Here is a 26,047-nt window from a genome sequence, read left to right on the forward strand (position 1 = left end):
GGATTTCAGAATGATGTTAAGCCATGACAGGCTGCTTAAAAAAAGAAAAGTAAGCTTGATAACTGCATAACATCATAACGTTCCTGTTTCAATACTGCAGCAGGACAAGATGCCACAGTTTGAAACTAAATGCAAGGGAGAACCTATCCAGGGGAGGAACTGGAGGCAGTAGTGAAAAGCTTCAATCAGTATAGCCACAATATAGGTCATTTTTCAGAGCACCCGCCTCTTATTTCAGTGAGCCTTCTGATTATTTGCCTATAAGCAAAGAAGCACTATTAAAGCTTTCCTCTTCCTACAGAGGTACACTGTGACATTCAGTTGTTCCTCTCCCCCTCCTTCTGTAACATTTAAGAGAGCAGTTCCTACTGTATGCTGTGAAAGATGACTGGCATTCATTTGGACTCAGCACAAGAGAAACCAGAGCTTAATTTTCTTTTCTAGGACAGCCCTCCTCCATCTGCAGATAGAAGGGTTTGGTTTTTACAGGGATGCCACATTTAAAAGCTACTCCTCCTACAGTGTCATTGAAGACTTGCCAGAGAAAGGAAAGTCTCATCCTTTCGTTCTCATCACCTTCCTCCCCCCACAAACAACCAAAGTATAAAATACAACAGGCTATATACCAGGACCCCACATTTAAATACTGCTGCTTAGACAAGATTTAAATAAAGCTGCAATGTAATTTTGGTTGAAACCATTTTTCAGGAAGATGTTATTCCTAAAAATACTATTCATCTATAATGACTCCTATACACCTTTACCCATTTGCTCCTTCGGTCCCACATTCAAAATTTAGTAAATGTTTTAAAATTAATTTTAGCTTTATGGCATTATTTCTTGCTCACTTCTTAATGAAACTGTCTGATTAAAGAAACATTCAACTGAATAGCTTTTTGTCAAAAACAAAAGTTATTGGGTAAATGTATTCATTTTGACAAATATTTTAACTGAAAATGTCAGACATTTTATTAACTACTGGAATACTTATACATGACTATGAAAGGTTTTATTTCCTTTCAAGCTTGCATTACAGAAATGCAGCCCCAGGAAGACTTGACCTAGTTGCTTGGCATGTCCATACTATGGATACTGAATGTTCTTCTCAAGTTTATTTGTTGCTAAATTTAACCAAAAAAAGTGAAAAGTTCAAGTATCAATGTTCCTGGTTCTCAGCCAGTTAGAATAGCCCTGTTCTTCTTATTTCATCCCTTTAGATGCTGTGTCTCTCTCAACCTTTGCTCACCATACTGACAGCAATCAATGCTAATATTAGTCCAATTGTCTTTACATAAGCTACAGCAATTTTAGTTTACCAATCCCTGATGAAAAAAGCAGATGTCAACAACTGCTTTCACAAAGATCCTAATCAACTGCACAACCACTAAACACTTCTTACTTTTATGTCCCATTCTCCTACATACATAGGTTTTTCCACCATCTCATAGCAATGAAATGTTCAACACTTCTTGTTTTAAAAACCTTCACATATCCTGCTTACTGCACTCTCATCTGGTTTCTGTTCCTCTATTTCCGATAGGCCATTTGATTATTCTTTCCTACATTAACTGCATCATATTTGCCTTATTAAATTCTACACTGATTGCAGTCCGTGTTCCCAATTCATCAAGATCACACTCTATTTAAACAGATTCCTCCAGAGTATTCGCAGTGCTCCTCAATCTGCCCCAGAACAGATGTGTTCTGGTTTAGAAACTGAAATGTCCAAATATCATTTTTTTTCCCTTAAAGCCTATAAGCCGCCTTCTTTTTCACAAATATATAGAAAACCAAATGTGCTGGAGCACAAGAGGTATTTTTAAGTAGCAAGATTAGAAGAATAGAAGTACAAGAGCATTTCAGATAGCAACATGGACTACCCAGACGACAGGAAATAACAGAGTGCCTATTTGTATTCCAGGTGCTCTCACCCAACTGCTTAGGTGCAAACTCTGCTACCACCATCATATCCACACAGGGGCACTGACCCTATTCATCCTCATGTAGCTACAGTAAGAAGTGTACAGTAAATAGCCTACTCTTTATCAGAATCAACAATGTCAAAAATGGACTTTTTCATGATCATGAGTTTCTATATTTTTAAACTTTTTATTTTTAAGCACCAAGACAGAATTATGGCATGCATGAGTTTATTCTCATGGAAACACAGGGTTTCTCATTATCAGTGCCTAGTGTGCCAGGATCGTTTCCCACAACACATGCGTGTTACGCTCACCTCCTTCTCAAAGTTATTTCCTCTCCAAGAAGCATGTAAGTATGCCACTTAAACACTCCATATATTGCAGTAGCTTTAACTCAGATTTTGTGGGGGCGTAAGATGCAAACACACATTTCATACATAGAGAAACATCAGAAGGTTAAAGAAATCTTGATTATAAGAATACAAGATGTACAAACAGAACAAGAGAGCTGAACTGTAGAATCTAGATGTCATGCTCAGGAGACCACTTCACACACAGAACAAACTCCACAGAAAGTGCCATTTGTCAGAATTTGCTAGATTTTAAAAAAACAGGAGTTGCGACTACAAATCAAAAAAGGACATAATACTTAAATACACAAGAAGCATGGAAATGAGTAGTTAAAAATTCAAAGAAAATGAAGGAGTCTCCTAGAAAACCTTCAGAAAGAGACATGATTCAGAGGAAGATAAGAAATCAAGAAAGGGAACATGAGACAGCAGGATATTTCAGGGACAACTAGAATAAAGAAAGTGTCAAAGGTTTAGCTTTTGGATGCATGCTATATAGCAGCAGCTGCAGTTTGCAATTCAAATTAATGCAAAACAGACATATAACCTGGCTGCAAGGGAAGGCAGGTGAAGGTATTTTAAACAGCGAACGTTCTTCTATTTAAAAAGTCAGCATGTGCATTTCCGGCAATGTCTGTCTTCCCTCACTTTTAATCAAAGGCACTCTACCCTGGCTATTCCACAAGATGCCCTCAATCTTCCCCTACTGTCTCGCAGCTTTGAGAAAATCATTGCTTAAACCAAGCCAAAGAGATAATTAAAAGTAGTTCAAAGTGAGATTTCACTCTCCATTCACTCGATGAATAAATGTCTCTTACAGTTTTAAGCTATTAAAGCTCAGAGGAGTTTTATTTAAAAGAAGTTTCTGCAACCCAACATTTAATGGAAAACCAAATCCACCAGAACAACTGATTTGGAAGAGGCAATCAGCCTTAACTACTTAACATGAGTTTTATTTTCAGTAGCACCCAACTCTGAATTCAAAACCCTATAATGTTTTGCTGGTTCCAGTGGAAGCATACTACAGTCTTCTGTCTTGCTTTCTAAACTTAAACTCACTTATCTCTGATAATTTCACATCCATCTGTGCCCATTTTTATCTATGTGTAAAGTACCATACTCTGTACTGCGTGCCTCAAGTCCCCAAAGACTTTTTTACTCTTCTGTCTATGACTCCAAGAATTTAGTCCTATGGAAGAAGCTTGATTCCCTCCTCAGCAGCCTTCTCAAGCAAAAACACCTCCTTGTGGCAGGTGGTCTGACCTACTTTAAAAGTTTTTTTTGAGGAAAACATAACAGAAAGTACTTAATAAAATTTAAGAGCAAACTAGTGGTATGTGACAAGGTATATATCACATTACCAGTGACATCAGGAAAACAGTCTCGAATGAGTTTGATTTATTTATAAAAATCTAAGCCACTTTCAGAGCACTACTGTCTTCATTCAGTACAATGGAAATATTTTAACTTACTGGTAATTGTATTAGTTCCTAAATCTGATTGAGTCTGGACATCCTGCCCCCATGAACTGGCACACAGTAGTGGGGACATAGATTCAAGAGATTAAGTCAATACTTCCCACAGGATTGAACAAATTAGTTTCAAGCTTAAAGAGGAATGGAGGTGGAAAGAGGCAGAATACATTGTACATCACTGATTTAATAGTGCTTAATATTGTTGTCCCTGAACCTCCTCCAAGTCTTAGTCCCACTTCTACTGAAATTCACAGCAGAAATCCTGACACACAGAGTAAGGCAACAGAATTGCATCTCCAGCTTCTATACACAGCAGGGTTTACTTAAGAAAAAATCCTTCCAGAGGTAGAGACCTGGATTCATCTTGATTAACTTGATAAGCACCTGAGAAGTATGCCCTGGACTCACTTTCTACAGAAAAAGAACCATGAGAGGCAATTCCAGACCAAATAGGTAGAATATCCAAAGACACTTGTGTTTCTTGATGCTCACTGTAAGAGACAGCAGAGTGCATGGCTTAAGAAGCTGGAAAATACTGAAAATAAGTTAGGATGCTTCACAGTTGGCTGCAGTTTCAGAAAAGAATCTGGGTTCATAAAAGTTTAATTAGAAAAACAAGGTACAAAATTGGGCTGTCACTACCATTTCCTCCACCCTCAGTAATTTTAGGACTATTTTGCCAGTATCAATTATATTTTATGGTGTCTTAAGGATCTTGGTTCCTATAAACAGATAGAGAAAAATGAAAGGATTGGGTTTCACAGAAAAACACGGCCAGTGACAGAATATTTATGCAGTTTGCCCTCTCAATATTCACCATTCACGGAAGAATTTTCTTTCTTCTACACAACAGCTTGGCAAAAAGGTGTTGAAGAGAAATGTAAGTGGAAAGAAATAAGTAATCAAGGACATACTTGCACTAAGTCTCAGGTAGCTGTTCAAACTTGAGTTTGATTAAAAAGAGTTATCAGCCTTTAGTTTATTAACTCAACTTCTTCAAAAGAGAGATTGCCAAGATTTTCCAAGTGTTTGTGCAAAAACTCAAGGCCCAGCAATCCAAGGATAGACTTATACTAAAATGCTTACATTAAAAAGCAAATATTTAAATTCTAATAAGCTACATGCAGTACTAAGAATTTTTCCTATGAATAGTATAATTTAGTTTCTTAGGAAAGAAACACGTGCTACAAAAAAACATAAGAGGAAAATGTTTTTTTTTCTTTTGATGATGCTTAGAATTCTGCTAAATGGCTGGAAATTCTTAATACTCTTGTGACAACTAGTAGTTTTAGAAGGAACAGAAACAACCCAGCAAATCCAAGATTCACTACCCTTTTTTACAGTCTTACTACATCATACTCCGTCAGAGAATGGAAATACACACCACATTTACTTATGCCAATGAAAAAAAAAAAAAACATGAATAACAATAACAGCTTCAGAGAGTAAAAATCATCCCAGTGAACACAACAGTTTGACAATACACACTGTAAAGTCTTCAAACTATTGAGCTCAGCTCATTCAGTGAAAGTCATGAAATACAGGATCTTAACAGGATGGCGGAGCAAAACAGAGAAAGTTTAGGATGACTACTGTTTGAAAGCATCACAAGATTCAGCTGTTGACAGAGAACCTATCCAGTCCTGAGGACTGTGTGTTACTGAGCAGTGGAAACTCTTTTCAATGATCACCAGTAATCTCGCACCTGTCTTCACAAAATAGTCATGCAGCATCATCAGAGAAATCTGTAAGCACTTTTCCAAGTCCTCTTTCACCAAACAAATCAGCAAAAAAGTCACACCAAAAACCACCGCTAAGATAACCATACAGTTGGGGATGTTTCCATTTGCTTTTCCTCTCCCCCCTACTAGTCAGCAATATGCAAACCAGAACTTAACTGGATGAGAAGCTCTTCTTAGTTATATTCTACGTTTAAAGCAATGAAGCAAAGTCCAGATGTAGAGGAAAAGGGCACTTATTCTAGTAACTGATAGTTCTGAATGACCACACCATCTCCTTCCCACTTAGGCACCCTTCCTCACACTTAGACAATATGATACTCCACCTTCGAGGAGCTGGAAATTACTCATCCTTAAAAAAGGCTTCTGACTGTGCATAAACTCCGTAATGAATAATTGGATATCCTTAAAAGACAGTAAGATCAACTTATGTGGTATTTAAAGCATACTGAAGTAGATGTGCAAGTTTTCAGTCCCATTCAATTAATAACAGCTTTTCTTTTGCACAGCATGAAAGCCAATCTAAAGTTTGCAAAAGATGGCATCTTCTCTTCTTAATTTTCAAAGTCAGCCTACAGTTCCTACGGGATGCCAGTTAGCAACCCTGGTAACTCTATTGTGAGAGAGCTTTTAGAGACGGAGCAACATAGTTGTCAGTCTCAGCTTAATAGGAACTGACCCTAGACAAATGAATGAACACACTCCTTACAATTAGGAATGAGCTTCTGTTCACTCCTTTACAGAAGACTTTGAGTAACAATTAAAATTGTTAGTCAATGTGATAATGTGACATCAAAACAGCCTACCCAGAGTCACAAGGGTTCAAGGACCTATCACAGCTCTCCTCTAATACCAAGATAATACCAGTTGCCAGCAAACTGTCTACCCTAGTATGTATTTGAATGATTTCAAACCAGATTTTGATGCTTTTCTTATTAAAGTGCAGTCTAATTTGTAATGGAAGTCCACTTCTCTCAGTAGGAATTGTAAGAATCTTCCAAGACCCCCAGAGCCCATCACCACCCCCAGAGCCCATCACCACCTGCTGAGGTAGGCAGTTTTCAGTCTCTGATTCTTTTGGGGTTTTCAGTCTATCATGTCTTCAATAATGGGCCTTTTCCCCAGTATTGAGAAAAAATCCTCATCTTTTAAGTCCTTCCCCAAATTCAGTTTCAAAAGACCAAAGCCAGAAACGATACATCTTCCAGAGAAAGAAAAAAGTTTTTTTATTAAATATACTGCAGGCAGGAAGAAGGGAAAGCGAGGTGCATTAAAAGCTGGAGAGACACTTTTTGTTCTCAGAAAGTGTCTCTCACAGCTATGTAACAAGGTGGTCTGTCAGCATCTCCCAGATAGGGCCCTGAACTCAATGTCTAAAATTAAGCAGCATGGGTGTTTTCTGAAGGGCATGGCCATCTAGCATTCACGTTAGAAGCCCCGTTAGGAAAGAACAGCTTGTACAGTGTAAGTACAATGAGTTTCGGGTCCCCAGATGGTAGTGCAATATTAAAGTACCACCTCAAGAACACAAGCACAAGTTTCTCTAGCTGTTGCTTCCCTGTTAAAATGCTTCCATGATCTGCAGAAGCCATCTTACTTAATGTTTGCTCCCACTTACTCAGTATCTGCACAGCTACATCTCACAGAGAATTCACCATGGTTCTCCGGTCAATCAACACCACCCCTGTGTGCCTGTGGCTGGCAGGGAGCTCCAAAGCCTTCAACTAAAGGGAGAAGTTAAAAGTTACTGCACTTCAGAGAGGTCATATAGAAGATAAAATAGCACTTATCGTCCACATTTTTCAAACTAGGAATAATTTTAAGTTGCCTACATCTCAAGTAGATTGTAACTACAACTGAAGAACAAATAAAAAGAACATGCACAACCAGCCACCCTTAAAATTAAATGCGCTTTCTATAATAAGAATGGAACTGATTACAACTGCTGATGTGAATCAAAATTACAGAGCACACACAAAACGAGTCACTTGCTGCACATAAATTTTATTTTGTTTAACATTCATTTTGTCTCAACTGTTGTATAACATACGCTACACAAATGCTAAGTAGAGAATGTCTTTTTGTGAATTACACCTACCTTGCTTTATGTAGGCTTTTCTGTACCAAAGACAATCCAGGTCTAGAGAAAGACATTTAAGATCTTTAATCCATCCTACAAAAGGGTAGATTTGGCCAAGAATTTGCTGTAGAATACAGATATTATTACCAAATGTTTTCCACTTAAGAACAAAACAATAAAAAGCACATGCGCAGTCTCGGTGTAGGTGCAAACAGTTGCTTTCTTTTTCTTGAGAGAGTACTTTCTTGAAATGGTAGTATTAATTCTTTCTTAAAAACTAAGATACTCGGTGCCTTCACAGACAGGAAGGGAAGTTTTTCTGTATCATAAGATACCCTCTTTGAGTGGGGTTCCAATAAAAAACAAAAACATATTACACTCAATGAAGAAGCTTCAAGTTTTCCAGCACTGTGATGTTCCCTTTCCTTGCAGCCACAATTTTAATGGCTTAAAGCAAGGTTATTGAGGGACTCGGTCCCGTTCCACCCTACACCTCTCACACACACTTCAGTAAGGTATGTCTTTAAGTAATGGTAGCTGCATTTCATATTTGTAAAGGTAATTTCATTTGAAATAACATATTTGAAAAATTAAAAAAAAAAAAAAAAAACAAAAAACAAACAACAACCAAAAAAAAAAACAGATAGTGACTTTTATTCTAGTATCTCTGCCACTGACCACTTAGCTTTCTGGAGTCAAATCCACAGCATAATGCATAAACTGAAAAATAATTTGCATGATTGCATCTAGTTAAGCTAAACAAACCACCTAACCACCTGTTCAAATAAGTAGGTCTCATTATAAAGCAGATGTTTGTTCTTCCAAAAGCAAATGGAGGACTTACAAGGTGATAAGGCACTTTTGTCCAAACTTTAGTCTTTGTCTAAACATGCAAACTGTAAATACGTTGTACAAATACACACACCATAACACTTCTAAAATTTGCACTCTTTTACAACTTTACTGTTATATGTGACCTTCATTAGTATTCTCCCATTTTAGTCTTTGGTGTTGTTCTAGAAGTGCATTAGTACACAGAAACCAGAGAATTGAGCTTGCACCGCAGCAACCAGGCTCTATCTCCATGGGCAGCTTGTACCCTTGATGTTTGCACTGTGTGTCCACACACTGCCTTTTACAGAACCATATTTTAATGCACATGAGACTAAAAATGACACGTTCTGTTAAGGGAAGGTTAAAAAATCAAACTGAAACGGTGCAGCTACAGTAAAGCAGGACATATTTTAACTGCGAGAAAGTGTTTCTTCTCTGCACAAGTACCTGAGAATATTAAGGGTCAATACTAACAATGTCTTTTCATGCACTTAAACCACCTTTTACTCTTAGGAAAAAAAAAAAAAAAAAAAAAAAAAAAAAGAGTAATACAGTAAGTGCACGCCTTCATGATCTGAATTCCTACAGGCAGCCATTAAATCTACTCATTCTATTTTTATTTTCCTTACGCAGCAAGGTTGGCAAGGAGAACACTTCAAGACCTCCCCCTGGATAGGTTTTAATTTTGGCCTGAGCTCGTAAGACTGTTAAACACTTCTGGGAGTCCCACCACCTTCTTCAAATCCATCAGTCTCTTACAGGGAAGTGATTCTGTCTCTTCCTCCAGAGTACAAACAGCATCAGTTCCTTGTACCAGTAGGAAAAATAAGTATATCCATAAAAATACATATATACTATTCTAGACACAGTAGGAAACCTACCCTGCTTGGAGGAATCATTAATAATTGAACTGCGAGAGTATGCTAAATGCAGGCCACTGATGTGCTATACGATCAGATTACAGTTGTATGTTGTGCCCCTTTTTGCACAAATTAAATTACATTCTGAAGTTTCAGAAGCGTTGAAGTCAAAATACAGATGCTGACATGAGTTATAAGGAAATACAACTAAACCACTAGTCACCCTCTTTGTAACAAGGAGAAATACATTTCAACAAAACTAAATTAAATGTATGAAATCCAAAGTAAACACCTACTCAATACTGAAAATAACAACTTTGCTCAAGTACTGACTGTTCAAGCACTACCTGTCTCATCAAGACATGCTCTTTGCATTGTCATCAAATTTTATAGGCCACCATTTAAATTCCTTCTAACTGAGCATAATATTTCTTAATGTCTTTTAGAGATACAAATCAAAACATCACAACTAACCAGGCTGTTGGAGGCAGAGCATTTAAGCTCAGTTCCTCAATGTGTAGTGTCAGTATGGGACAACCACCTGACTCTGATGCCCAGTTAAGACTCTGACTCCTACTACTCTTTTGATTCGCCTGAGGCATCTAATGATGGTACCCAACAATGGTATACATACCTCATTGCCCATCTGCACTAACAATATATGGGACTCATGTCAATTTTTGCCATGGATGGGCAATTCCAGTGTTGGCCTCATAAAATAGCTCATGAGAGATGACTATACAGAATAGCCTTTGTCCAAGTTACATTCCCAAAGAATAATCCTAGGAGAGCTTTATTCTCTTATCCTTACAGTAAATTACTTTTCTTGGCTCAGAGCTTTAAGATTTTATTGCTTTTTAAGTTAGCAGTGAAAGATTTAATCACAGATTTGTTAGATTTAACCACTGATCACAGGCTTTTCCAGAACTTTCCAAGCTCCAACAGGAGTCACAGTAGAAGTTTCCAACTCTAAACACTACTGGAAAAACTTTGGATTTACCATGGATTTCCTCCCAGTAATCATTCACAGCTTGAGTTTAGCAATAAAGAAATCCATCATCATGCCCCCAACGACATCTGGGAGATCAGGCTTTTGGCAGAGAAAAATGGAGCAGCAATTGCCGAGCAGTACAGGAAATCAATGACTTCCCCACACAGCGGTGAGCAACAGGCGGCTCCTGCTGAGCATGGGATCATTCATTTCCCTTTCTGCCAGCAAAGCTGCTTTGTATGTGCAGTGAGCAAAGTCTCCATTACACTAGCAGGACACACACACCTTGCCCCAAACTCTGCCCTTACCAACAGGGTTAGGCAGGGTTAGCTACGCAATTTCTATAGCTAACCCCATACCAATAGGATTAGCTATGCAATTTCAACTGAATAGCCAGAACGGGAAGGAGTGAATGCATGTGGAGACGCCAGTCTGCTGGGAGAGCCTTTAGACACAAGGGTTTCAGGCTACGAGGTAGGTAACAATTGTCCCAGTATGCTACTGATTTAAGCTCGTCTCAAATCCCATGACTTGACACAGGATTCAACTGACCTTTGACAACATCAGGGCCAGAAAAACCTGGTCTTCCCTTTCCGCCCAGTAGCAGGATAGTACTACTTACTTCCAGCAATTAGAGCTATAAAACAGGTGTAAAGGTATTTTTTCATTTTAAGCACAACCATTAAAGGGGAGTTTGGAATATTAAAAATAAAAAATAAAAGTGAGCACAGTATCCAGGAGACAACAGGCCACATCGACATCCTTCCAGGCTGCACTTCTTGATAGCTAAACCACATGTTTATTTACATATACAATACAAAACAGATATGCATCCCTTTTTACTGAGAGGGTTTACAGGAACTGGAATAGTTACTCAAGATCTTCTGTCAAGGTCACAGCAGAGACCACCACTGATATCTGCAGCTTTAAAATCCCAACTCTTTCCTCAAATTTCCTAGCCTTAGTGCTCCCTGAAGCATGAGGCAAGGTAAGAAGGATAGGAATTGAGAGTTTCCCCAGACACACACTTTACCTTTGCTGCAGGCAAAAAGAACTTCACATCCACATTTTTGCTCCAGGTCAAAGTTCCCAATGAAGTCATAGTAATGGGATCATTACAGGCATGTATGCATTCATCAAGAACAGAACTACTGTCTGTAACTGGTGTCAGAGATTACTGATACAAAAGCACAGATGCAAGGGACTTCTGGTCAAGCCAGACTCGGCTCTGATTTGAACCAGTGCTCTGAATAAGAAGCTTGTCCATCAACCAGCCCTCTCTGAGATCAGAGGGTATTGCTGTAGCTGTTTCCAGAGCTATGCTTGCATATTAACCCCAGTAACTGCAGACATGTTAGGATCACCACTGGATCTAGCTGAGTATTTACCTGTACCAAGCATATTTTGCAGAATCTCCTGATAGCTACACTGTTAGCTGTATATCTGTGAATCATTGAGCCTAGAATCTGTAAAACACAGCTGTATTACAGCAGAAATATCTTGGTCTTTAGCAGCTTCTAGCTTCTTAGGGAGGCTGCTCATATTTCTACCCACATTTTATACCTCTATCATTTCTTCAGTTTAATAATTTACATTTGTAAATGCAAGTATCTGCCTTATTTCTCTAGAGTCACCATTGCTCTAAATCAATTCAGGTCATGCTGAAATTAGTCTTGCCCTTCACCAGGTTAACAGCTTCTCCAGTTTTGCTATAATTAATACATGTCCGTAGATAAATTACAGATAAAGTGAAAGACAAAAAAGAAGCAGGATTACTCTGTAATATTTTTTCTTGCCCCTCCATCCCCAAGTTCCATAAGAAGCCTCTCAAAATCTCACTATGGTAATTTAATAAGTCAGCAAAAACAAGACACAGCTGAAGGTATTTAATGTAAGAAATAGCATGTAACCTACAAGAGACTCCTCAATAAATGTGGTCACCACACATAACCCTACCTGTTTTCCTGCAAGAGGGAAAAACCTCACTTATTTTCTAAGCTTGCACCTTCTTCACAGTCCATTCTAGCTGCAATAAGACTCATCATCTGGTCACTCTGGACAGCAGTAGGCCTGAATTTATCATGGTGGAACGTGTCCTCACTGTTTGTTCTTACAGTTTATGGAAAGGCAAGTACAATGACTCATAAAACTGCTGCAAGAAAAAGCTGAAACAAGTTAACAGAATGAGCTTCTTTAAAATGACATCCTTCATCCTACGTTTCTGGCATGCAGAGCCAAAACCACATCACACTTCCAACTGACAGATTTAGAGCTATTATTTATTGTAAATGGCAAGACCATCACTGAGGCCAAGTGATGCCTCATGATGTGTTCCTGAACTGCTCACAGATCTTAAGTGCACTAAAAACAGTGGAAGGCCTAGTTCTATGTTCTAGAAAAAAAGTAATTTTTTACTAATGTACTATTCTTTTCCTTTTGTAAAATTGTATTTTATTCATGCTGAGAATGATCATCATGAAAATTCTTACCTGTTTTCCATCTAGTGTGTATAAGCGTTTAACCACCCCTGAATCCAGCTTGATGGCATCGGTTATATCGGTAAGAACCTGTTCAAATGAATGTGCTGTCTTCTTGTTGAGCAGAATCCGGACTGCTTTCCGTGGTTTCACTCCGCTCCTGATGATAGTGACTAGTTTAGGCCTAATGAAATCCTTATTCTCTTTTGCATCTGGAGTACCTCCTTTAGCAGTGGCAAGAGACGGTACTGAACGAGAAGTAGAAGTTGTCTTAACATTCACTGACCAGTTTGGGTTTACATTCTTCGTGTACTCCAGTTTCTTGAAGGGTTCTATGGAACCACATACATAGCTTTCCCCTGCAGAAAAAAAATGCCAGACCACCAAGTCAGATTGGGGGCAGAAACAGAAAAATACCAAATCAAATCCTTCTCAAATTATTAAACATTGTTGTTATCATTCTTGATCTACAGCACATAAAGTATTGAACTCTTCCCTTCTCAGATGCTACAGGCTATAAAATACCTTTTAAAGATCACTTGTCAGCTAACCATTCAGAAAACACTGTTACAAAATCCTTGAAAGCAGCAGTTTTCTTTTCAGAAAACACCATCTGCAGTGGAGATTGTTGCTGTCAGTAAGTAGTGTTCATATCTAATCAGCTGTCCAACCCCAGCACATTATCACAGTAGTCCCCCAGCCTTCATGCTTAAATGGCCTGCTCCTAACAAAACAGCAGGCCCCAAATATTTCATATCATTTCTTCTGAAGTGTTATCAAAAACTATAGGTTACAAATAACTTTCTATAAAGGGTGGATGAAAGTGTCATAGGAGACTTGTTAACATTTGATTATTTAAAGCTTTAAGTAGCATAAACCCAGGATACATATAGGCAAGAAATTTCACTGTATTATTCTCCTGACTCAATATATAATATGGAGGGGAAAGGAAGGCAAAGAGTAGTAATTAGAGTCCTCCTCACAACAGATTTACAATACTTTAAAAAAAAAAATTATTATAGTTCATATTTCTATTGGAACATTACCTACAATATAATATTTTTGCAATTACCACACCCACACGATTTCTGGGGAGCTAGTAACATAGCCAGAAAACAGCAGCATGTCTCTGTTCACTAACACCTTAATCCAGTCCAGCTGCAGGCTGCTAAGGGGCACCTGCTTGGGTGCTCCCAGCCTCTCCCTTGAGCTTGACTGAGTGACTGCACTGCCAGTTGCACTGGGTGAGTTGGATCAGCTCATTAATCTCATTGAACATAACAAAGACAATAATAATTTTGCAACAACAAGCAGATCCAGTTCACCTTCTGGCTGCAAGAAAAACCCCAAAGAAAACAATACCAGATCCAGCAAGACTGCACCTTCTAGCAGCCTGCAGTTAAACTCCATTACAAATAATGCAAAATCCTATCCTGAACAATACCACAAAAGTATCTGAGATGTTTTAATTCTTCTGGGTTCAGTAGTTCAGTGTATGCTAACAGCACAGAGGCCTTTATGTTAGCAGTTTCGCCCAAGGTATTAAAATAAAAACAGAACAAAATTCAGTGATGTACCTCCTATGCCAAAAAGCATAGAAGAATGGAAGATTTTCTTAATGATCCCTACCCTAAGGAAAGAGGACTCACAGTTCAATTATTAAAAGAAAAAGAAGTATTTAAATTTTACTTCTGGACACAAATTTTAAGGTTTCAGGACACCCAACCCAATCCCACAGACAATACAGCACAAGGAATGCTGGCAGATAAATGGAGTTACCGCAGTTAGAAATGGGCAGGGGGATCCACTGAGACATGAGGTCCCAGATACAACAGAGGTTCAAGAAGACAAAGAAGTCAGAGCAACATGCGAAGATGGACCACTGAGCAGAAAAGGTAAATGCAATGACAGCATAACATCAAGTAAGAACCATAAAAAGGTTTTTGGTTTTTTAAAAAGCATTCTTTTAAAGCAGAACAAAATAGAGTGGGAGATGAAGTAAGACATTCCAATGCTTACTAGTCATCATGTAAATTCTAGTTAATCTGCACTTTGCAGTAACATCTAAAGTGTTAAGAATCTAAGATGGAATGGTTACACCAACCTTACAAGAGACAAAGATCTTCCTTTTATCCATTGTATATATATGAGAGTTATAGATATATATATATATATGGTAATATCAGAACAGAAAGGCTTAGCCACAGTAATGATCCAAGAGTGATCAAAGAGTACGTATTCTCTTTTATCTATGTCCCTGTCCAATATTTTTAGCACTAGCTACTCAATTACTGCAAGGTCAGAATGCATCCACAATACTGCATCCATGAAATTAACAAATTTTAAGAACCATTAATAGCATTTTGTAGGGGAAAAAAAAAAACAAAAATCCTACTATGAATAGGACTGCACTCAATACAATAAATACCTGTTCTATAAAATACTTTGCAGAAGTATCTTTTATAAATTTTTAAACAAGATTTATTCTTGTCTCCACTTGTGTTTGCTGTAAGACTTCAAATACACCAGCAACAACTTTTTTTTTTCTTTTTAGGGGGGTGGTGAAATAAAAATCAGATTTTCAGGAGGTTCAGTGCTATCAGAGAAATTGTTCAGTTTAGTTGCATGAAATAACAACTGTTTATTTAAAAACAAGTCTTCATATTAGAAGTCACTTCTCAAAGGATAGGTTCATAACCAAATGGCCATACACATTGTACCCAGAAGATTTACATTTAGTTTATTAAGAACTCTTTTGGTTCCCTTTCTTGAAAGGATAGCATGCCACATGATTTTTAATACCAGCTATATTTAAAAGGTCAGCTGGATTCCTTGTAACGTTTAACAGCACACGTCAGCTCTTCATTACAAAACTAATTTTGTGTAAATGACCATAAAAAAGACCAATACAATCACTGAAGGTATGGGATTGTTTTATCATCAGACTTTTTTCCCCTTTCTTCATTTCTAACGGTACTATATTACACCAATAAAATATTTGCATCAAGATATATTTTTTTCCTCCTTGAAGAGGCTCATATTTAGCTACACAGTATCTTGGAGGTAGAGTATCCAAGGCCTTCTAAGATGAAATATCTTATACAGGAAAAGAGAAATACAGACACCTCTCCCATAAAGTTGTTATTTAAGACTGTTTATACTTCAAGCTAAGTTGCAAATGTGATACCCATCTACAAGAAGGGCTAGAAGGAGGATCTGGGGAACTACAGACCTGTCAGTCTGACCTCAGTGCCAGGGAAGGTTATGGAGCAGATCATCCTGAGTGCCATCACGTGGCATGTACAGGACAACCAGGGGATCAGGCCCAGCCAGCATGGGTTTTTTTTTTGCAAAAGGCAGGTTCTGCTTGACTAACTTGATCTCCTTCTACGACAAGGCGACGCGCTTAGTGGATGAGGGAAAGGCTGCGGATGTTGTCTGCCTAGACTTCAGTAAAGCCTTTGACACTGCTTCCCACAGCATTCTCCTGGAGAAACTGGCTGCTCATGGCTTGGATGGGCGTACTCTTTAACAGGGAAAAACTGGCTGGATGGCCGGGCCCAAAGAGTGGTGGTGAATGGAGTTCAATCCAGTTGGTAGCCAGTCACAACTGGTGTTCCCCAGGGCTCAGTATTGGGGCTAGTACTGTTTAATATCTTTACCAATGATCTGGATGAAAGGATTGAGTGCACCCTCAGTAAGTTTGCAGATAACACCAAGTTGGGTGGGAGTGTTGATCTGCTGGAGGGTAGGAAGGCTCTACAGAGGGACCTGGACAGGCTGGATCGATGGGCCAAGGCCAACTGTATGAGATTCAACAAGGCCAAGTGCCAGGTCCTGCACTTCGGTCACAACAACCCTATGCAACGCTACAGGCTGGGGGAGGAGTGGCTGAAGAGCTGCTTGCCGGAAAAGGACCTGGGGGTGTTGGTTGACAGCCGCCTGAACATGAGCCAGCAGTGTGTCTAGGTGGCCAAGAGGGCCAATGGCATCCTGGCTTGTATCAAGAATAGCGTGGCCAGCAGGAGCAGGGAGAGGATAGTGCCCCTGTACTCGTCACTGGTGAGGCTGCACCTCGAATACTGTGTTCAGTTTTGCGCCCCTCACTACAAGAAGGACATCGAGGTGCTGGAGCGTGTCCAAAGAAGGGCAACGAAGCTGGTGAAGGGTCTAGAGCACAAGTCTTATGAGGAGCGGCTGAGGGAACTGGGGTTGTTTAGCCTGGAGGAGAGGAGGCTGATGGGAGACCTTATCACTCTCTACAACTCCCTGAAAGGAGGTTGTAGCGAGGTGGGAGTCAGTCTCTTCTCCCTAGTAACAAGCGATAGGACGAGAGGAAACAGCTTCAAGCTGCGCCAGGGGAAGTTTAGGTTGGATATTAGGAAAAACTTCTTCACTGAAAGGGGAGTCAGGCACTGGAACAGGCTACCCAGGGAAGTGGTTGAGTCTCCATCCCTGGAGGTATTTAAAAGACATGTAGATGTGGTGCTTAGGGATATGGTTTAATGGTGGACTTGGCAGTGCTAGGTTAATGGTTGGATTCGATGATCATGAAGGTCTTTTCCAACCTTAACGATTCTATGATTCTAAGTGCTGGGGTTTATAAACCTTCAGGGATGTTAGCCAGGAACTGCAGGTCTCATTCACAGTGGTCCTAAGGGCCAGGCCTATAAGAACAAAAACTAAATGGACAAAACCCCTATGTCCTAAAATTATCTTATAGCTGATCTTAAGATCAGTAAACCCTGTTTTATGGTGACATACAGCAAATTTTTAAGTATCCAAAACACTAGAAACACTCAAATACAAGCTTAAATGTCCTGAATGTGGGACCCACCCTGACAGCAGCCAGAAATTTCAATGTCTAGACTAATCCATTTGCACCAGTGGTGTTTATATGCAGAGGAAAACTCAAAGAAAAGGACAAAAATCCTTCACCTAGATTTTCATCCTCTCTTCTCTTTCATGGTTACCTTAAGGAGAGAAGACTGCAAAGAAGTCTCACAAGTGGCATGACTTACAGCCCAATAAATCCACTTTCTGCCTTAACTATTGCTTCCTCACCAAAACTATTAGACACAATGATGACACAATTTTTTTTTTTTCTTTTTATTTTTGGTAACCTTTGGCTACAACTGCCTCGCAGACAACAGCCTCACCCCTGTGACTTGCACCTGAGGGGAGACAGAAGCTGTGATCTGTGGACAGGCAATACTAGCAGCAAATCAGTTTTCCCAGCACCGAAGCACCAGGAAAAATACACCTCTGGGGGTAATCCCACTAAGCACCATCAGCTCTTATTCTGGGTGAGGCCTAAGCACAAATACAGTCCACAAACATCGGCTTTGACTAACTGGCAGCTGGAAGAAGAAGGTGACAATCTCCGAACACTAGATTTTTAACAGAACAGATGGGTTGAAAAAGGAATCTTTGGAGATACTGGATTAAACAAAAGCGTAGAAAAGACAGCCCACTTAAAGTGTCTATTTGACTACACCGCCCCAAGAGAGGGGAGCAAGTGTTTCACAGTGCAGTCAGCTGTCACTAATGAAATTTTGACTCTTGATTACAGTATCAATAGCCATTAGAAAAGAAAAGGGGGACACACAGCTGTTTTGGGATATCTGACATCTAGGAAAAAAGGCATTACTAAATATTAGAAAGTATTCCTTTCCTGACAGCCCTCCTGCCTCCTCACAGCAACAGTGCAAATGAAATGCACACCACTTTAACCCTCCAGAAAAAAGATACACAATGCTTTTTTTGCCAGTTTTGAACCAGTAATCCTACAATTTAAGTTGTGTAAGTGCTCAACACTTCAAAAAATTCCATGTGGAACAATTAAAATAAATCTTAGCATTGAGGAGCTAATCAGAAAGCTAATCATGTAGAAGGACAGATCCCAAAACACAGTTTATGCTAAAACAAAAAATAAAAAAATAAAAGAGAGAGAAACAAAAACCTACTACCTGCAGTTACACATCTGTCAAAATTCAAGGCAGCTGAACCACTAGAGCCATGTAACACTGAAGGATAGTTCTTATAGGTCACAAGAGAATTTCATTACACACTTCATGTATTAAAAATATGATTTAAAAAATAATATCTCTGTACAAGGTGGCTACTAAGAGGACATCGAATCACTGCCTGTAAGTACTGGAGCTTTCCTGATGCAAGTGTTGATTCCCTCTTTGGCATATTGGTATTAGCAGTTAGTTTCCTTCAGCTTGCTGATATTCTCACTATAAGAATGATCAAGGCATTCTCTCTTAAAAGGGATTATTTGCATTGCTTTTCTGCGCTAAAGGCCACTTAGCCTAAAATGGCTTCATAAAGAAGCCAGCTGATCTTAGGTGAAAACCCTGGAGAAGAAATAGAGAACCTGTTAGAATCATGCAAGCAGAGAGGGAACAACCAACACCTCTTTGTGAGGCAGCAGAACTACCAAATTATTGAAAATAGTGTTGATTCCTCGTAGAAGAGTACATACAAGGAAAGGAAAGTTAATTTAATGAGCCCACCAGAGATGGAGGAACTGCAGTGATTGCACACTTTGGTGGTGAGGCATCCTAGCGAGGACGCTCAGTGCAGCAGTCATTCATTGCGGTCCATTTCCCCAACAGATGGGGCAATAAACAGATTAAGAGAACAGGGAAGGGACTGGCAGCCCCAGCACCCCATGCAACAGGCACACCTGCCCTTCTTCACTTCCACCCTTCGGTTTTGTACACGCAAAAAGGTACAAGAGCAATCTCTCAGGGGAAAGGACAAAAAATTCTGACTATCCCTCACCACACAGAGCAGACTCCAAAAAGGAAGATGACCTGAACCAAATAAGTTACTACCTGGCAGCTCCCAAATGTGTTAGTTAGTAGAGCAATAACCTACTTAAACTACATTACTGCTGCCTTGCCTTCCTGCAGTGTCTGAAAAAATGCAACAGTGCAAAAGAGATGGAGCATCTACAGGAAATAAATCTGACCTACCCATGTTCACCTAGCAATCAGATGCACCAGAAGCTTTAAATCAGATCTCCTCAGACCTTTTAAAGGACTTCTTTCGCACATGATTCTTTCTGCTCAGCTCAGACTAAAAATCCTTTTTCTCTCTCATCAAAAGCCAAGTGGAAAAATAAAAGACATACTTCCTCTCCCTCTGCCCCCGAAAATTTCCGCAGTCTTGCTACAAGCAAGACAGGCATTGTACATGCTTAAAAAAAAAGTAACTGGAAAGCACCTAGAATAAGAAACCATGGGACCTTCCAAGAAGTTAAGGAAGAGACAATGTGAATCAACTGGCTAATGGATGAATCTTCTCAAATTAATGAAATAAAATAATCAAATAAACGGTGCCAGAACAACCCTCTACCATTTTATGCAACAGGATTATTCAGCTATTTGTTTATTAAACAATATAAGGATTGCAGGCATTTCTGCCACAGGATCCAGTCCAAGTTTCACTATGATAGCCCTGGATCAAGTCCATGGTAAATATCCAGTGTAAATTCAATCCTATAAACAAATATCCACATAGATTCAGCTCTACAAATATTTAAACAGATACTTTATTATTATTATTTTGATAGTATATTACATATGCGTATGAATCTTTCCAGCCCATCAATTCCCAGCTGCTGAGATAGACATGACTTAGAAGAAAGAGCATTAACTCCAGAGCACATCAGAGACCACGTCAATCAATTCCTACAGTCTGGCCTGGCTGGGCTTCTCACCAGCACTGCTAGAGCAGGTGGCAGAGTCAAGGGAGAAGCAGTAGTAGCAGGTAGGAGAGGGAAAAGCTGAGATAAGAGGAATGAGGTCATAGTGAGAGCAGCAAGACCCACATACAAAAAAAGTCAGCAACTCTGTCACAGCCCACCCCTTTAGCAAGGAGATACTGCCTTTTGAACCTCCACTGGCAGGCAGCTTCTCTGCTACGTCGAACACAAACTTCCTGCCTCCACTTGCAAGAGCCTTCCTGCAGTCCTCATGTGACCCATCATCTCCTCTGCCACCACCGTGAGCTTCTGATCTCCCAAGAGTTATTAGCCAGTTACAGCCATTACCAGATTTTAAAACTGGTATATCTGCAATCTTTCAAACTGCTCCTTCAATGGAGACTGCAGCTCCGAGATAATCCCTGAGACACATTCATTTTTCTTTTTCAGATTATTCCTTAAAACTATTTTTGCCATTATGCCTACGCAAAATGTGCACGCACACATACAAGTCTTTACAATAGCTTGGCAGTGCACCCAATATTGACATGTGACAATACTGTTTCCCAGTACTCTCTCAGGCCTTGTGGCTTGGGGTTTTTGGTTTGTCTTTGACTGCCAATTCTCTGCTGCAGGGTTCATCTTTTGTGGTAGGTACTATGAAAACCTAAAACAATTGATTCTGCTACATACTCAAGACTCTGAGGTAATATTATAATAAAAATTAATGAGAAAGGGATGCAGTTCTGGCTACAGATTGATTCTGTGGTCTTTGTTCCACACAGCAGGACCCCAGGAGTAAAAACTGTAAATAATGCTCTCTGTTTCAGAGTTATCCTGCTCATTCCAATCTATTACTGTTCTTGTTACATTGTTTGATGATAATTTTGAGGGTAAGACCCATCAATCCACCTCTGCCTTCAGCTTTAGAGATGGAACACTTTTGGAAAAGCAAAAGACATTTAGTCCTTTTCCGAGACTTTGTTTACAGCTAGACAATTTAGCCTTAAGAGCAACTTGATCTTTATTGTTTCCACATGCTTTGATTACATGTCATACCTAGGGAATAAAGTCATGTCACATTTGGAAACCATTCTTTAAAGGTAAGAGGGTCCTGAGCATCAGGTCTGACAAAAATAAGGCAACCTCAATCCATTGCATTCATTCCTTCATCTAAGGTGACAGGAAAAGAGAAGTTACAGACCACATGAAACTTTTTACAACAGAAAATACCCCTTGTTTTCAAGTTTCAACAAATCTCACATGCCCCAAGTCTTCCAAAAACAAACACACACACACACACACCCCATCACCATCACCCAAACCCTAGGGAAGTCATTGGTTTCAAATAAAGGGAAGATATGTCCATGCACCTCAAAATAACCTGCAGCAATAGCATACAGCCATGCCAGCTCTGAACTGTAGGCAGGACAGAACTAAGTATTACTGAAGCAAAACAGCTCCTTTACAGTCTTTTGCCTTTGGCACTATCTTCCATGCAGTTTTATGTATTTAGCTCTGGGATGAAAGACAGTAGCTGCTGCCTTGTTTCCCCCAGGAGCTAGTTGCTTCTCTGTCTTAACATACCATATGGGAAGGTAAGAGTACAGTAACTTCCTCACAGGCAAAAAGGCAGAAAACCAACATCAAATGAAGGCCTTACACATTTACCTTACACCGTAATCACTAAAATCAATGCCCCCCGCCCTCCCAAAAAGAAAAAAAAAAATCATTGAAATTCATGTCTCATTACATGAATTCATACAGTAAGGAAACAGTCTCACCATGAAGAAAGAAATGCTTCATATTTCAGTAGTTTGAGCACAAATGTCATTTGGCAAGAGCCAAAAATCAAGTGATTTTCCAGCTATTTAAACACAAAGCACAGCTTCAAGCTAGTTAATGCTGTACCAGACTAGCCAAACTCTAATAAATTTGTACAGTAAAGAGTGGAAGGGGCTTACGTAAAAACCATCACTGAGCTAATAACGTATGAACCTGTACTCTACAATGAAGCTCTACAAGGGAAACAGAACAAAATAACCCACTTTGCAGTTGTATACAAATAGACAGAAGCCCCCTTTCAGATGGAACAAGGATATAGCTCTCTACTTGCACACAAAGACTGACTTCTGTAAATCCCAGTGGTAGTGGCACAAGAAAATACGACTGTCCAACTTGAACTATACACAGGAAGGGAGGATGTGTTCACTGAAAAGGTAAGGAATAAAGTCCCACAGAACTAAAAGAAATCCCAAAGCCTTTCTTTAAAATAAATTTATGCTCTTGTACTGTCATTCATTTTGACTGACTGATTTATAACTGGTATTATTCTTCTCTAGGATGCCAAAATAAACCAATCTTATAGCTTGCTGAATTTATTTCTGCATTCAGTTCTTTCTTTTCAAAAGCTGGTTCTGACTGGCAGCAAAAGACTGTGCAAATCAACATTAACATCAATGATACTTGCTTCTTGATAAGCATACCAATCAAATAAGCACAATTATTTATACCAATACTGAAAGAAAATGCACAAACACTGCTTTTAAACAGATGTTGATTAATATTGGTCTTTCCTCCCAGACATTGATTTTCTCCACCAATTAAATACTGTACTGACAAATACAGTTCTAACTCTGCCCTGGAATTCATAACATTGATCTTAAGACCAGCTTCCTTTCCATTTCACTAAACCTATGGTCCTAACCCTTACTTACATGGACAATCCCACCACTTCAATTTTCTTTTTGAGCATCTTCATGTTGTCTCCTACTCTCCTTTTTATACAAGGAGAATTATCAAGAATATCCTCTTCTCAAAACTTCTCCTTAAAAAGCTTTCCTCTCCTATGACACCTAAAGGAGACAACTCAATGGTGGCCAAACACCTGCTATGCAAAGATGTGCTCCTCTTTCAGGAACCTTATTTGGCATTACCCTTTTCTTTCCCCGCCCCCACATTAGCCACCTTCTAATCCTCTCATTACATCCTGATACCGCAAGTTCTCTCACCCAATGCTAAAAATTAAAATCATAATCTCTATTACAACTCTAAATTTGCTGTCCAGTGGCTATAGATCCATGCTTTACAGGTTTTCCCATGGCACATTGGGGCCAGGGTCAGGATGGAAGCAATGATGAAAAAATTGTTCCACCTTTATTTTCTTTGAACACAGTCAAGCACCTGCATTTAAACTTTACAGATAAAAGACAACGTCCATTACAGCCACGTGCTAGTTCATGCTTTCAGACCTTATACATTCTGATGTTTTATACTAGGACCTATTGCCTACACACACAAAAAGAAACCCACTGCAAGCCAGAAGCACTTTATGTTGGAAAAGCTACTTTAGTGATTTGTAAAACTTGTAAAAGGTATTATTAATATCCTAGGCCTAATATTCAAATTGATTAATGCTGACAGCTTCTTTTGCCAACAAAACTATCACTGAACAAGTGATAAATTCAGTGTCAACGGGCAAATTAGCAACTGGCATCTCCGATGTTTGACAGGGACCAAGACCCGTCAGTTCTGACCAAATCACTGGTCATGCTTTATACTGCATGTACATGTGCCTTATTTAAAAACAACGTACGGATGACAATGGACTGGGGAAGAGGAAGAGGGAAATGCTACAAGGGAGAAAAGTTTACAGTCTACCCCAGCTGAACCATGGCTACAACATTACTCTTTTAACAGGTTGCCTACATTTATGCCACTCCATGAGAGGAGAGTATTTTAATTAAGGCATCTTTACTTGTAGGGAAGAGTTGGAGCTCTTCACTAAGTATAGATAGACTTCAAAAATCCATCAGAACCAAATTTCATGTAGGTTTCATCAGCACCACGGACCTTGTCAAGTGTAACTGACTAAACTCTCATTGGCATTTTTAAATACGCAAGTTCAAAAGAAGCAGCAGATGCAATCTTCAAGATCTAGGACTATCAACACTAGGTTAACAGAAAGGGAAATGTCAGACACTTTCATAAGAGGGAAATAAGTAGCAAGGCAACAATATTTCATGCACAATTTAAGATATTCACAATTCTAGTTATACCATCGAAGATCCTTTCTTTGTCAATAAGAACAACAATCCCATTACCTATTTGTGGAAGACTTCACAGATTACACAAACAGTGACTCAAACATAACTTTACACCTCCAAATCTTACTGCTGACCTTCTACTAGCTGGTCCAAGGAGGAAATCTTCTTGGAGCCATCAATCGTGTAGATTGTTCTCACTCCCTGGGGCAGATTCACATTGTCAGACAGAGTTCGGGTCAGATCAGCCAGGAGAGCCTCAAAGGATCTAAACCGGTCAGGGGAGATGGCATATACAATCCCTTTGAAATACCGGTCTCCATTACGATAGAAACGAACTTTCTTGGCTTTTTTCTCAGAACTCAGGGTCTGTAGAGTACGGGTTCGGTAAAAGCTGCAGTGGGCACTGTGAGTAGGGCTGGGCAAACCATTTACCCGGGACCCTCTGCCATATCGCTGCGCTTTATCACGCTCATCAAAATGCTCCAGCTCCATATCTCTCCCAAAGGACATCTTGAAGTTCAACCTAAGGGATGCACAAGAGAAGAGAAAAAGTTTAAGAAACTTGCACATTTTAAGGGAGCTTACTTTGAGACTTCACGTTCTATACATGGCACTTACAGAAGACTACTTTCCAGGTTGAGAAAAACATTTGAATGAAACCATGCGACGTTCACATGTTCATTTTACAGCTAACTCTCTTGCCATCCCATAAAACCTAGTTTATAAGTTAGGCTTTTATACACCATAGAAATGCCACTCATGAAGCCAACTGCTAGCAATATGCAAACATTAAAAAGCGTTTGTTCAAATTCAGTAAGAACTCTGAAAATGAGGTGACAAAGTTGAGCTACTGGAAAAAAAGAAAAAACGCATCAACTTTCGACTTTTTCTCATGTTATATTCAGGTGCTATTTGAGTCCAGTCTACCTTCTAGACTGTTCGCCCCCACTGAACTGTTTATTCCAACTGTGATCTCAAGACGTGCCATTTCAGAAGGGCAACCAGTCGCCAACAAGTAAGCAATTAAGAACTTTTCAGAGGAATAGATGTTGCAGGTTGGTGATGAGAATCCGGACTACCACTGCCAGTATGTGGACTTAGTGGGTCAAGCCCACTGTTTAAAAGTCCTTGTGTATTGCAATCACTGGTCTCCCTACAGCCTAAGCTTTGTCATAAATAACTTCTGTTGTCCTTGTGTAAATACTTTGCGTGCTCTGAACCAACAGAAGTGCTCAAATGTCATGAAATAAAAGCAAGATTAGAGGGAGACAGGAAACTAGTATTTTTCAGCGAGCAAGCTACTTTAGCGCTTAATAAAATTTGCAAGAGGTTTTATTAATATCCTAGGCCTAATAATCAAATTGATGAAAGCTGACAACTTCTTTTGCCTACAAAACTATCACTGAAGGAGTGATAAATTCAGTGCTGGTGGACAAATTAGCGATTGGCATCTCCCATGTTTGACAGGGACAAAAACCCATCAGCTCTGACCAAAATGATCCCAGTTGTTCAATATAGTTCACATAAATGGAAGTTCACATGTTCTGAAATGAAAT

The 26,047-nt window shown here is 39.3% G+C and overlaps 1 protein-coding gene across 2 annotated transcripts in view; it reads right to left on the minus strand.

Moving 5' to 3' along the window:
- Positions 1-25,001, minus strand: part of DCLK1 (doublecortin like kinase 1) — a gene marked incomplete at both ends in the record, with an annotated part of 249,227 nt that extends 224,226 nt beyond the window's left edge. For both annotated transcript variants that reach the window (XM_082305137.1, XM_082305138.1), the window contains 2 exons: positions 12,741-13,087; positions 24,626-25,001. In XM_082305137.1, the coding sequence (XP_082161263.1) occupies positions 12,741-13,087; positions 24,626-25,001 (723 nt within the window). The remainder of the gene's footprint in view (positions 1-12,740; positions 13,088-24,625) is intronic.
- Between the last annotated feature and the right edge of the window lie 1,046 nt (positions 25,002-26,047).

Source organism: Platalea leucorodia, assembly GCF_965183815.1.
Source record: "Platalea leucorodia genome assembly, chromosome: 2".
Taxonomy (NCBI): Eukaryota; Metazoa; Chordata; class Aves; order Pelecaniformes; family Threskiornithidae; genus Platalea; species Platalea leucorodia.